General features: G+C 34.1%; 1 protein-coding gene across 2 annotated transcripts in view; it reads left to right on the top strand.

Moving 5' to 3' along the window:
- Positions 1-5,115, top strand: part of gpd2 (glycerol-3-phosphate dehydrogenase 2 (mitochondrial)) — a 36,604-nt gene extending 31,489 nt beyond the window's left edge. For both annotated transcript variants that reach the window (XM_073851586.1, XM_073851587.1), the window contains 2 exons: positions 2,291-2,389; positions 4,349-5,115. In XM_073851586.1, the coding sequence (XP_073707687.1) occupies positions 2,291-2,389; positions 4,349-4,474 (225 nt within the window). In that variant the 3' untranslated portion in view covers positions 4,475-5,115. The remainder of the gene's footprint in view (positions 1-2,290; positions 2,390-4,348) is intronic.
- The last annotated feature ends 8,818 nt before the right edge of the window (positions 5,116-13,933 follow it).

Below are 13,933 nucleotides of genomic sequence, written 5' to 3'. Positions count from 1 at the left end.
CTTGTCTAGCTCTGTGTGAACTCTGTGTAATCCGGTTCATGACAGTTAGGGTATGTCGAAAAACTCCCATCTCATTTTCTCCACGAACTTCAAAAGTCCCCTAAAACGCTGTTTGACCTTTGCATGTTCACTTTATAAACACTGGATTGGTACTTCTGCAGCGAGGTAGGACGATTTTAAAGTTGGAGGAGAAAATGAGATGGGAGTTTTTCGACATACCCTAACTGTCATGAAACAGAATATACAGAGTTCATGCAGAGCTAGACAAAATGAGCTTTTGAGGTTAAAAAGTATAGAAATTATTATTTTTTTTAGAAAATAACTGATCAGATAACTGATAAGACACTCTCTTCCTCTGCTAGGATCATTTTAGAGCCATTTAAAGGTGCGTTTAAACTGCATTTTGGAAGTTCATACTCAGGGGCACCATAGAAGTCCATTATATGGAGAGAAATCCTGAAATTGAGGAAAACATTTCAGGATTTCTCTCCATATAATGGACTTCTATGGTTCCCCAAAATTTAAACTTTCAAAATGCAGTCCCAGCCAAGGAAGAAGGGTCTTATCTAGCGAAACGATTGGTTATTTAAAAAAAAAAATTACAATTTCTATACTTTTTAACCGCAAATGCTTGTCTTGTCTAGCTCTGCGTGAACAGTGTATTCCTGTTTATAACAGTTAGGGTATGTCAAAAAACTCCCATCTCATTTTCTTCAAAACTTCAACTTCAAAATTGCCCAACATCACTGTTTTACCTTTTTTGTTTTTGTAAAGGTCTTTGCATGTTCACTTTGTAAACACTGGGTCGGTACTTCTGCAGCGATTTAGGACGATTTTGCATTTGGAGGAGAAAATAAGATAAAGAGTTTTTTGACATTCCCTAACTGTCATAAACAGTAATACACACAGTTCACACAGATCTAGACAAGACAAGCGTTTTTTAAAAAAAATAATCGGTCGTTTCGCTAGATAAGACCCTTTTTCCTACAGCTGGGATCATTTAGAGCCCTTTGAAGCTGCATTTAAACTGCATTTTGGAAGTTCAAACTCGGGGGCACCATAAAGGTCCATTATATGGAGAGAAATCCTGAAATGTTTTCCTCAAAAAATAATTTCTTTACGACTGAAAAAAGAAAAACATGAACATCTTGGATGATAAGATGAAAAATGAAAATTCTGTAATCGTTTACTCACTCTTTAATGTCGTTCCAAACCTGTGTGAGTTTCTTTCTTCTGCTGATCCCAAAAAAGATATTTTGAAAAATTTTGATGGTTGACTTCAATAGTATGGAAAAAAATACTATGGAAATATCTCAACAGAACAAAGAAACTCATACAGGTTTGAAACGAAATAAGTGAGTAAACGATAACAGAATTTTCATTTTTGTGTGAGCTATCCCTTTAAATGTCTCATGTTCATCAAACAATCTCAACAATAAAAAGTGTTTTAAATATTAAAGGGGTGATGTTGTTAAAAAGAGCTTTATATTGTGTATTTGTTGTAATGCAATGTGTTCGTGCAGTTTGAGGTTCAAAAAACATATTTTCCACATACTGTACATTATTGTTGCTCCTCTCTGCCCCGCCTTTCTGAAATGCTTTGATTTTTACAAAACTTATTGTTGATGGACACTGAGGTGTTCTCTGATTGGCCATCTATACGGTGCATTGTGATTGGCCGAATACCTCAATTAAGCCCCTTATCATGTTGTGATGCTGTTTCTTAGTGCGAAGAGATAGAAAAAAAAAAAAAACATTATAAACAAGGCATTTGTTACATCCAGTGAGGACATAGCTACTGACTTTAATAACTCATACTTTATTTTTACGCGTTGCGTTTCTGTTTTAGGAAGGTGTGGCTGAGTCTTAACTTTTATAATAAATATCTCTTTGGTTTTGAGACTTTAAGCTTTGCAACTTTACAGATCTTATCTATGAACAAACAGCTTGTAACACTCCAAAGACAAAGGAAAACAAAAAAACGCATCATATGACCCCTTTTAGACAAAAACAAAACAAAAAAATCTAAGAAAAGGCTTGACCACAGTGTGTTTTCAATGTGAGTGATGAGCCAGAACAAAGAGGGCAGTTTCACGAGATTTAGGCACATGGTTTATTTTTTTTTACAAACGAATAAGATTTGAAATAATTCCCCTTGTAAATTGCTTATTAGCTGTCATTCTCTCCGTTCTCATTGTCTTTGGTTTATACGCAGTCCTTAACATTTCCGTTAAGCCTGAGTCAAATGTCTCTTAGATACTGATTCTATCCCTGATTTGTGTTCTTTCAGAAACTCAGCATTCAGATTGATGAGAACGCCCTCCATGAGATCCTCAACGAGGTGGACCTCAACAAAAACGGACAGGTGGAACTGGATGAGTTCTTGCAGGTATGAACCATTAGAACCTGTAATAATAGCTATTTATAGACTACAGGTTGTCTTGGTGTCGCTCTGGTTTTCAGGCTGGGTTTGTAGTTGTAGGTGCGAAAACCTCAAAATTAAAAGTGCTTGTTATCTTCATGTCAGTACATCCATGTTTTGTCATAAGCTGACTGGTTCGCAGTGATTAGTCGCTCTGAAATGTCATACCTACATCAGAATCTGGTGTCTCTAGAGTTTCAGTTAATTAATAATGAGCAGCACTTTTTTCTACTTTTTACTATAATGAAGCATGAATTAGATTACCATTTATGGATCAGGTGAAAGGTGTTAAAAGTAATAACCTTTCTGGGGTTTGAACCAGTAACCTTTAAATTACTAGCCAAGGCTTTAACTAAAGTCTGTTTAGGTCAGGTCAGTTCACTTAAGGCTGTATAGGTAATGCCCCTGGACAACTAGTTCTAGTTATTTAAGTTTAGCAAAGGAGTGGGTCAAAACTACATTTGATGAACATTTAAGTGCACTTTCACACAGAATGCATCTTTGCATCTAAAAAACGCGAGACACAGCGTTCAGGAATGGTTTTTTAAAAAGCACAGAGTAGAATGCCTGCTCCACCATGTTGCTGTCAAATGAAACAGTTGGCAAGCCAACTTGCTACTGTAAACAAAATTTTATTTTTGATAGAAATTGATACTTTTATTCAGCAAGAATGCATTAAATTGATCAAAAGTGACTGTAAAGATATTGATGATATTACAAAAGATTTTTTTTAATAAATTATGTTCTTTTGAGCTTTATATTCATCAAAGAATGAAACTGAAACACTTTTTAGTATTTATAATAAGAAGAAATTTTTTTAAGCATTAAATCAGCATGTTGGAATGATTTCTGATGCATCACGTAACACTAAAGACTCGAGTATTGACTAATACAATTTCAGCTTTGCCATCACAGAAATAAATTGCATTTTAATATATATATATATATATATATATATATATATATATATATATATATATATACATATACACTACTAAATGCTCATCAAGCCTGCATTTATTTGATCCAAAGTACAGCAAAAACAGTAACATTTTGAAATATTTTTACTATTTAAAATAACTGTTTTCTATTTGAACATATTTTAAAATGTTGTTTATTTCTGTGATTTCAAAGCTGAATTTTTAGCATCACCACTCCAGTCACATGATCATTCAGTTCTATTCAGTTCTAAATTATTCTAATATTCTGATTTGCTGTTCAAAAAAACATTTATTGTTATTGTTGAAAACAGCAGAATATTTTTCTTTGATGAATAGAAAGTTCAGTAGAACAGCATCTTTTGTAACATTATAAATGTCTTTATAATCACTTTTGATCAATTTAAAGCATTCTTGCTAAATAAAAAGTATTAATTTCTGTAACTTCTTTCCCCCCCAAAATTATTTTGACTCCAAGATTTTGAATGGTATAGTGTATGGTACAAAACTTTTATTTCAGATAAATGCTGATCTTTGGGTCTTTCTATTCATCAAAGAATCCTGAAAAAATGTACTCAACTGTTTTAAATATTGATAATAATAATATATGTTTTTTGAACAGAAAATCAGCATATTACAATGATTTCTGAAGGATCAGACTGAAGACTGGAGTAATGATGCAAAAAATGTAGCTTTGATTACAGGAATAAATTACATTTTAAAATATATTTAAATAGAAAACAGTTATTTTAAATAGTAAAATATTTCAAAATGTTACTGTTTTTGCTGTACTTTGGATCAAATAAATGCAGGCTTGGTGAGCAGAAGAGACTTCTTAAAAAAAACATTAAAAATCTTACTGTTCAAAAACTTCTGACTGGTAGTGTGTAATAATCTGTGGCTCTTAAGCCTAAATCATACAAAATAATGTGGCTATAGCAATTAATCAAGGTAGTGATTACTATGTTTTGCTCTCTGATTGGTTCAGCTCATGAGTGCGGTCCAGAGAGGCCAAATCTCTGACAGTCGTCTGGCTATCCTAATGAAGACGGCCGAGGAGGGGTTGGATCTGAGAGGACCTGTCTCGGTTGATCGCAGCGGAGGCGGTGTTTGAATCCCCACTACAAACCAAAACATCCACCAGACAACGGCTCCCACCACAAAGTTGGAAAAACACCAAAAAGCGCTGACCGCTGTGCCCACGCTGGTCAGATCACAAGCACATCCTCTCAAGTCATTAACTCACCCAACCAACTGGCTGCCTTTGATTACAATCTTTCTTTCTTTTTTTACATTTTGTCTTAGCATGCCTTTTAAAATGTATTTTAATGAAAAAAAATATTATTAGAGCTTACAAAATATTTCAAAGCATATTCCAGAGTCTATATTTTTATCTAATGCATGCAGTGCCATGTTGCGTGACCTGCTAAGCATGAATAGATTGTCTCTTTAATGTTTCTCTGAGCAGCTTTAATCGGTGAGCTTTCTGTTGTGCCATTTTATTAATGCAGATGATTTGCGACTGAATGCATTGAGGTGAGATGCAAGGGCTCCTAGTGGCTTCTGAGGTAAATAATGCACTATATGTGAATTTCGCAGTTTTACACGGCATACTGCTTAATTGTTACTGTTCTGAACTACAGTGATGTATTATTTCAATCATTTCAAATCATTTTTAATTTTCTGAAAATCTATTTATTCAGAATCTATCATTTCCATCTTACTATTGATAAATCCTCTATCATTTTTAATGAATGTGATTGTGTTGAAAGTATTTTAGTTTGTCTTAAACGGGTTGTATACAGTGTTTTAAGATTTTGCATTGGCTCTGGTTCACTGGAATTCTTGCCTGTAAAAATAATTATTAAATAATAAGGGAATATAATTGTAAACTTGATGTAGAATATAGCAGGGAATGTACTTAATGTGCCTTGCTTCTTAAAGAGATAGTTCACCCCAAAATGAAATTCTGTCATCATTTACTCACCCTGTTGTTCCAACCTTTCTATGACTTACTTTCTTCTGTCATAAAAGAAGATATTTTAAAGAATGATGGAAAAAAATGTAAGATTAAAGTCGTAATATTTCAAGAATAAAGTTGAAATATTAAAGTTAGTAAAGATTAAAGTAAGGTTAGATTAAAGTTATAATATTTTGAGAGTATATTCTAGTTTTTTGCGCATGCAAATGATCTGGATTAGGAGCACCAGGAGATATTCCAAAGTCTCAAAGCTTTCAAAATCTGTTTTATAGCGAAAAACATGTCTATTACAATTATGTGTTTTCACGCTTTTTATTGTGGTGTGACAGATCACTGTATATTACCTTAGTTTAAGCAGCAAGAGAATCAGTCATCTTTTCGATTACAATGAGACATTAGTTTCGTTAAATTAGGCTATTTTGTTTTTTCTCCAAATATTATTACTTTAATTGCTACGATTTAATTTCGTAATTTCAACTTTATTCTCAAAACATTTCAACTTTATTCTTAAAACATTTAGACTTTATTCTTGTCATATTTTTTACTTTGTTCTTGTAATTTCGACTTTATTTTAATAATATTTCAGCTTTCTTGTAATATTTTTACTTTATTCTCGTAATATTTTTACTTTATTCTCATATTTCAACTTTATTCTCATAATATATCTACTTTAATCTTGTAATTTCTACATTATTCTTGTAATATTTCAACTTTATTCTCATAATTTTGACTTTATTCTCGTAATATTTAGACTTTACTCATGTAATTTTGATTATTGTAATATTTCGACTTTATTCTTGTAATATTTCGACTTTATTCTCAGAATTTTGACTTAATTCACGTAATTTTGACTGTTCTTGTAATATTTCAACTTTATTCTCATAATTTTGACTTTATTCTCGTAATATTTAGACTTTACTCATGTAATTTTGATTATTGTAATATTTCAACTTTATTCTTGTAATATTTTGACTTTATTCTCATAATTTAGACTATTCACGTAATATTTCGGCTTTATTCTCATAATTTCAACTTTATTCTCGCAATATTTCAATTTTATTCTCATAACTTCAACTTTATTCTCGTAATTTTGACTTTGTTCTCGTAATTTTTTTCTCATAATTTAGACTATTCTTGTAATATTTCGGCTTTATCCTCATAGTTTCAACTTTATTCTTGTAATATTTCAATTTTATTCTTGTAATTTCGACTTTATTCTCGTAATTTTGACTTTATTCTCATAATTTAGAACTTATTGTCTTAATATTTCGTCTTTATTCTCATAGATTCAACTTTATTCTCGTAATATTTCTATTTTATTGTAATATTTTTGACTTTGTTCTCATAATTTTTAACATTTATTCTGGTAATATTTAGACTTTATTCTCATAATATTTCGACTTGATATTTAATATTACTAATTAATTCTGTTAATTTGCCTTAATCATTGTCATTTTTACATTTCTCAACACATTTAGACTTTATTCTCATAATATTTCAACTTTATTCTCTAATTTCGATTTTGCTCTCAAATTATTATTATTATATTATTATATAATTTTTTAAAATATTTTTTAACGTTGCACTAAAACACCATTGTAAAATATAATCATTTATGTTCCACAGAAAAAATAAAGTCATACAGGTTTAGAACGACATGATAAATGATAACACAGTTTGCATCTTTGGGTGAACTTTAACTTTAAAAAGATACTTAATGAACTTTGCATGTCGAAACGCACAGTCTGACACACTAAAAGAAAATCTTTTACTTGACTACTATACATATTTTTGTGATTTAACATGCTTATGTACTTTTATATTCAGTTTATTTATGTTCATACTTTCAGCAGACAGAATCTGCTTTTAGCTTGGATGCTGTAAGCTTGATGATTTAAGAGAAATCTGTTTTGTACAATGAGACTGCTCTGAATCTGTTTTAGTTGGTTATCCTCATGTAATGACCTTGTTAGGTCCATCATGATGTATTTAGATTTTTTAATCTAAAGAAGACCATAGCGTTTGTCATAGATCTTTAAGGAGGGAGTAAGAGGGGAACTGCCAGCTTTTGCACGTGAGCGCAGAAGCAGTTAAACTAATTTTTTGTTTGTCCTGACGGGATGTAATTTCAGCCTGATCCTAATTGAATTCATATTGTATGGGAAAAAAATATAGTAAATCAATCTGAAAAGCCTGAGAAACACAATTCTGTAATTAAATGTATCTGGTTGCCTTTTGCATTGTTTGGACGTGCCTTTATTTTGTGAGTGACTGTCATTATGCTCAATGACTTCATATTTCTCGCATAACACTTGCGCTAGTTTAAGCATGCAATGTCTGCTTCTCATGTATACATGCACATACAGTGTTTCCTTCCCCCAACCGTTCATTTTGATGGAAGATGTCAGCTAATTGACTCTAAAGCCACCACAGTATGTCTGATGAATGTATTACCCTGGAATATAGCTGATTAATAGGTGTCTGAGCCAGAAGGGTCTTTCAGTAGCAGGGCATCTCGTCATGCGCCTGCCTAATAATCCCTGTAGCTAGACTCTTTCACAGTGTGAGATGAGTGCGGCCCATTCCAGTGTGATCAGCACCTAGCAAAATGCAATTAAACTAGCATCCCAGGTCTGTCTAATCCTCATTTCAGATGGTGTCTGAATAGCCCTGTGAATCCGATATAATTACACCGAATGCATATTAAGCAGAGGTGCTGGTAAGCACTTCTTAGTCCAGCCAAAAAATGAAAATTCTGTCATCGTTTACTCACCCTCATGTCATTTCAAACCTGTATGATTTTCTTTCTTTGGTTGAACATAAAAGAAGATATTCCAAAGTAAGTTCCCACTTTTTTCCACTATATATAATGGAACAGTGTTAATTTATTCATCAACATTTTGTTTTACTGACAAAAACGCGACAATAACAAAATAAAACTTGTTTTGAATGACAAAAACTATGACAACAATCTATTGACATTTTTGTCAGCGATTAAAAACGAAACGAAACTGTTAGGGATTTGGGAAAAGGTTCATGGTTAGATGTGTACGTTTGAACTGTATCATCTATCTGGTGGGACATAAGCTAGCATACATGTGCTGCACGTCTCATAAAACTTTCAAAAATGTCAATATCTGTGAGTAAGAGAAGAGCAGACATATGGACAAATTTGACGATGCAACAGAGAACTTAATTCCAGGGTATATGCAGGAATCCTAAAGGTAATTTCAATACCTTTTTAAAGACCTTCTCAGAATATTTTAAGACCTCATCGCCACTTCAAGTTCTAATCAGTATCAAACCTTTAAATTAATAAACAGTTGTTAATAAACAGTTGTAGTTAAATAAATCAATGGAGCACAACCATGCAACAGAACTCAGGTAAGCTCGGAAGCTTTGCGGTTGTTTTTAGCGACAGGCTTCAGCCACTGTTTAAACTCGTCTTTCTCCAACCAGGAGTACGCAAACTTACATTTTCCCATTTTGCCGTCTGTTTCGCTCTATGGTTTCCCCACCTGTGGAGAGCGTCACATCACCTTCCCGTGTTTGTCGCAAATTGCGTGACAACACCCAAACACGCCCCGGGCCGAACCAATCGCGTGGATCAAGCACACCGTTGTTAATATTAGGAGGAAAATAAACATATTTATGCTTTTTTGGAGTCAAACACTTTGGACAATGCTTGAACAAAATTTAAGACCTCGTGAAAACGTGATTAAGACTTTTTAATACCTTTTAAGGGCCTTAATTTTCTCATAATTGATTTATTAACTTTTAATACTTTTTAAGACCCCGCGGACACCCTGAATTCAGTCCAATTTTTTGAGTGCAGACAACAAAGCAGCACCTCTCAACCAGTGCACGAGTACTCTTTCGTGTCGCATGAACAGAGAAATGACAAAATGATGTTGAATTACATCTTCGGTGAAGGTAAACTGTTGGGAGAATATCAGACAGGCGTGTGCTATTATGTTGCATCCATCCATTGGTTTTAAAGGGACAGCAGCCTAATTTAGTTGCTATTATCTGCTATTGATGTTAATCAAGCAACAAAAGAAAGACAGAAAATCCCTCACTGCTCTTGGCTGAATCCCCTTAGTAGCCCTAATTAAGATTATTCTAAATTTATTTAAATCTGTCTGCTTGAAAGAATGAAGAATGTGGTAAACAAGTTGTTATAAAGAATGCATAATTAGCCTGCATAACCATTGGTACTTCATTGAAAAGAAGACCATGTTCTTGTTTCTTTATGAGAAGTGGTTTCATTTAAAATGATTAAAATCAGCCCTTTTAGAATGAGCTATTCTGTTGCATGTTCCTTTAAATGCTAATGAGCTCTGCTCGCCCCGCCCCTCTCTGCAGTGGGCATTTATCCATGTGTAGCTGCAAAACTTGCTAACTAGCACAATATTAAGAAAGTCCATTTGCAAAGATGCATAAAAAACCCTGGGAACTGCGATTTCCTTTTAAAAACGAAAGTAACGTTATCCTCCGCGTCTTCAGAGGCTCAGATGTTGGGAGTAAATGATGGCTGCTATGTTCATTATTACATCCAACAACAGAACACCTCAATCGCTCAATCTGAGACATTCTTGTCAACACATTGGCGACCGGACTATTTCAGCTCGGTGAGGGCGGGTCTAAGGTAAGGCGCTTGTGTCAATCAACTATCGTGGGAGTGGCCTCTGTCATGTTTCTGAGAATGACTTGATTTTAAAAGGGGATATTACTTTTAAAGATTAAATTTTATTATTGTAGTGTGGTTGTGTACACAAACTGCCAACACACACTAATGTTCAAACAACATGTAAAAGTGAGTTTTGCATCTGATGACCCCTTTAATATAAAACCTATATAATGAGTTTGGAAATTTTAGAGAAATGCTTAATAAATGCATTTGTGCACTCTAAAAAAACGCTTGTTTAAAACAACACAATTTTGGTTAATTTGGTAACCCAATGTTGGGTCAAATATGGACAAACCTAGCCATATGGGTAAAATCTTTGATTTAACACGCTGGCTTGTTTTAACTCAAATATTGAATGAAAATTACTATTGCTGTTTTAAATTAACCAAAAATAGGTTGTAAATTAAAAAGCAGATACATAATTACTAAAGGAAACAGTAATAAGCAAAGCGTGAACAAAAATATGACAAATGGAATTATGCAGCATAGTTTTTAACTCTACATACATTTAAAGTCGTTTAACAAGCATTTTAGAAATAAAAATGTAACATTTATAGGATTTTTTTAATGAAGTGTTTTAAATAGTTATCTGTTAAAACCGAAATAGTGCTGCCTGTGTGTCGCTGAAATCGGAGCCGGCGATGGGTTACTATTCCCCGGAAAACTGCAAACATCAGACCGTGGCCTCTCGTCTCACTCGTAGCTAAAAAGATAGCATGACTGATTTCATAACCTGTCAATAAGCAAACAGTACAAAAAGTTTAGAGAACATATTTTAAATCCGAATTAATTAGAAGCAGTATAACAAATAAAATGAGTTTGTTTCGATCATGCGAAACCGCTGCTGACGCATTCAGCTGAGCTGACTGACCTAATTTCACCGCGCTCCGACTCACACAGCTATGGGTTAAAGCAACACTAAAGAGTTTTTTTTTTTACCTTAAAATAATGTTTCCGAACTCATGTCAGTGGTTCATCAACTCATAACAGGGTGAAACGGCACTTTCGTATTCGCTTTGCGACCCTCTATCGGCCATAACAGCACTACGTAAGTTTGGGTCGTCGGGTAGCGGTTTTGTAGTTCAAATGAGACTTGCTTTATGGAAAAAAAAAATAGCAAACAATGTCATTATTACGTTTTATTTCGTTTTCATACTTTCATAAAGTCATGCAACATACTCTACCTTGTCACTGGACATCGTTATTTCCAAAGCCGGTCCTGGATAGCCTCCAAACAAATAACATGCATGTGACGCGATGGTAGGCTAAATTATTTACGACAGCGGTAATGGACAATTCCGCTTCCAACCTGTAGAGGGAGTGAAGTTCTTTGGTGTTGCTTTAAAGTGCAGGCGTTGCGGGGTTGCCAGGTTTTCACAACAAAACCCGCCCAATTGCTACTCAAAACTAGCCCAATGACATTTTAAAGGGGGTTCCCCAGGAAAAATCCCCTTTCGGGTGGTAAAATACACGTTTTTTGGAGGGGTTCCCTGGTACAGTTCGTATTCCAGGAGATAAATATAACGTTGGGGTCGTTTCAACCCGTGGACATGAAAAACCACCAGCGGCAACAGTGTTAAAGTAGCTCAATTCCGTGGGGAAACTGCGGACTTGGCAACACTTCTGCACTGGGTTATTTCATCGGATGGAGGGGGAGGGGTGTATAGTTTCAGCAACAGGGTTACACAAAAATTATCCAACACTGGGAAAATAACCAAACATAATGACCCAACAGGCATAACCCAGCAATTAGGTTAAAAAATATCCCAGTGTAACTAAACCCATTAGATTTTAGCCGACTAAATTTACTGTAGATATAGTCGACTTAAACTTAGTCTCAGCCTCAGACGTCACGCCCACGGGACGTTGGCTAAACGTCTGATGCATATGGTACACCTAACTGGAAACACTTCAGGAATGTCGAAGTCGTCATCTGATTAGTTGAATTTGACCGGATTTCCGGTAGACGCGAGTGTCGCGTTTATTTTCGGTCTGCCGGGAAACAGAGCTGATTTACTCGGCGTTTTGCTAAAATGTGCTTATGCAGACGCCATTGTTGTTATACACATATGCGACCTTTGCGAACAAATTACTGACTTACTGCTGGTTATTTCAATGACTGACTTGTTGCACGCCAGTCTGTTGTTGTGGGGGCATTTCCACGCGCAGAAACGTGACGCTGAACGAAACGAATTGTGATTGGTTGTTTGACATGTCGATCAAACGGTCTTATGGGCGGGACTTGGCCAGTGAAAGCTGCCATGAGTTCCAGACCTTCAGTTCAGATGACTAAAATATGAATAAAACTAAATGGCATTTAAGTCAAAAGACTATGACTAAGACTAAATCAAAATTTATCAAAATTAACACTGTAATGGAAGACAATGGGAACCAAAACTATTTGACATTCAAGATATTTTTGATGAAATCCGAGAGTTTTCTGACCCTGCATTGACAGCAGCGGAACTACCATGATCAAGGCCCAGAAAGGTAGTTAGGACATTGTTAAAATAGTCCATGTGACATCAGTGGTTTAACCATAATTTTATAAAGCTACAAACACACTTTGTGTGCAAAGAAAACAAAAATAACTACTTTTAGAAAAACTGTCCCAAACACTGAAATTGCAGTGCCCACATGTTGATTTTAATATGCCCAGAGGCTATTGGTTCCTTGTGTCCTCTATTTTATTGACAGTGTAATGTGACTGCGGAGGTGCTCTGTTACTGGCAGCGACTGGAGGATTCCCTTTGTCGGCATGCCAACGAGGTGATGCACAGCACAACAATAAAACAAAGAGTTGTGGGATGTGGAGGAATTTGTAAGTCTTTCCAAGATTTAGCTAGAGACATCTTTGTGTTGCTCTGGTATCAATGCAAGATCTCTGTTTTGTTTTTGTTGCGGTGTGAATGGACATGTGTCCCTATTGGTTTGAGGGCTGATGAGTCAGACAGTCATCAGACCCACGTATACTGTGACACTGGACAGAGAGAGAAAAGATTATTTCATCACAGTGTGGATACAGCTCTTTGTTTAGAGGTGAAATATTATATATCCACTCTATAGCTGATAGAAATAATGTTGACAAATTCAGTGTGCCTAATGTAATTTGTTATGCATATACACCAGTCAAAAGTTAGTAAGATTTGTAATGTTTTTTAAAGAAATTTCTTCTGCTCGCCAAGCCTGCATTTATTTGATCTGGAATACAACAAAAGCAGTAATATTGTGAAATGTTTTTACTATTTAAAATAACTGCTTTCTATTTGAATATATTTTAAAATGTAATTTATTCCTGTGATCAAAGCTACATTTTCAGCATCATTTCTCTAGTCTTTAGTGTCACATCATTCACAAATCATTTTAATATGCTGATTTGCTGTTCAAGAAACATTTATCATTATTATTATCAATATTTACAACAGTTAAGTACTTTTTCAGGATTATTTGATGAATAGAAAGATCCAAAGAACCGTATTTATCTGAAATAAACATCTTTTGTAACATTACACTGTACAGTACTATTCATTTTCTTGGTAAGATATTATAGGAATTAATACTTTTATTTAGCTTTAGATTGATCAAAAGTGATGATAAAGACATTTATAATGTTACAAAAAATAAATTAATAAAAAAATGCTGCACTTCTGAACTTTCTATTCATCAAAGAAACTTGAAAAATTGAAAAAAAAAATCTACTCAGCTGTTTTCAACATGATAAATGTTTTTTGAGCAGCAAATCAGAATGATTTCTGAAGGATCATGTGACTGAAGTAATGATGCTAAAAAGTAAGCTTTGAAATCACAGGAATAAATTACATTTTAAAATATATTTAAATAGAAAACAGTTCATTTAAATTGTAATAATATTTCACTGTAAATTCAAAATATTTAGAATTAAT

Source organism: Garra rufa, chromosome 12, assembly GCF_049309525.1.
Source record: "Garra rufa chromosome 12, GarRuf1.0, whole genome shotgun sequence".
NCBI classification, from domain to species: Eukaryota; Metazoa; Chordata; class Actinopteri; order Cypriniformes; family Cyprinidae; genus Garra; species Garra rufa.
The sequence above is the reverse complement of the archived record's forward strand: the minus strand, read 5'-3'. Positions and strand labels throughout refer to the sequence as shown.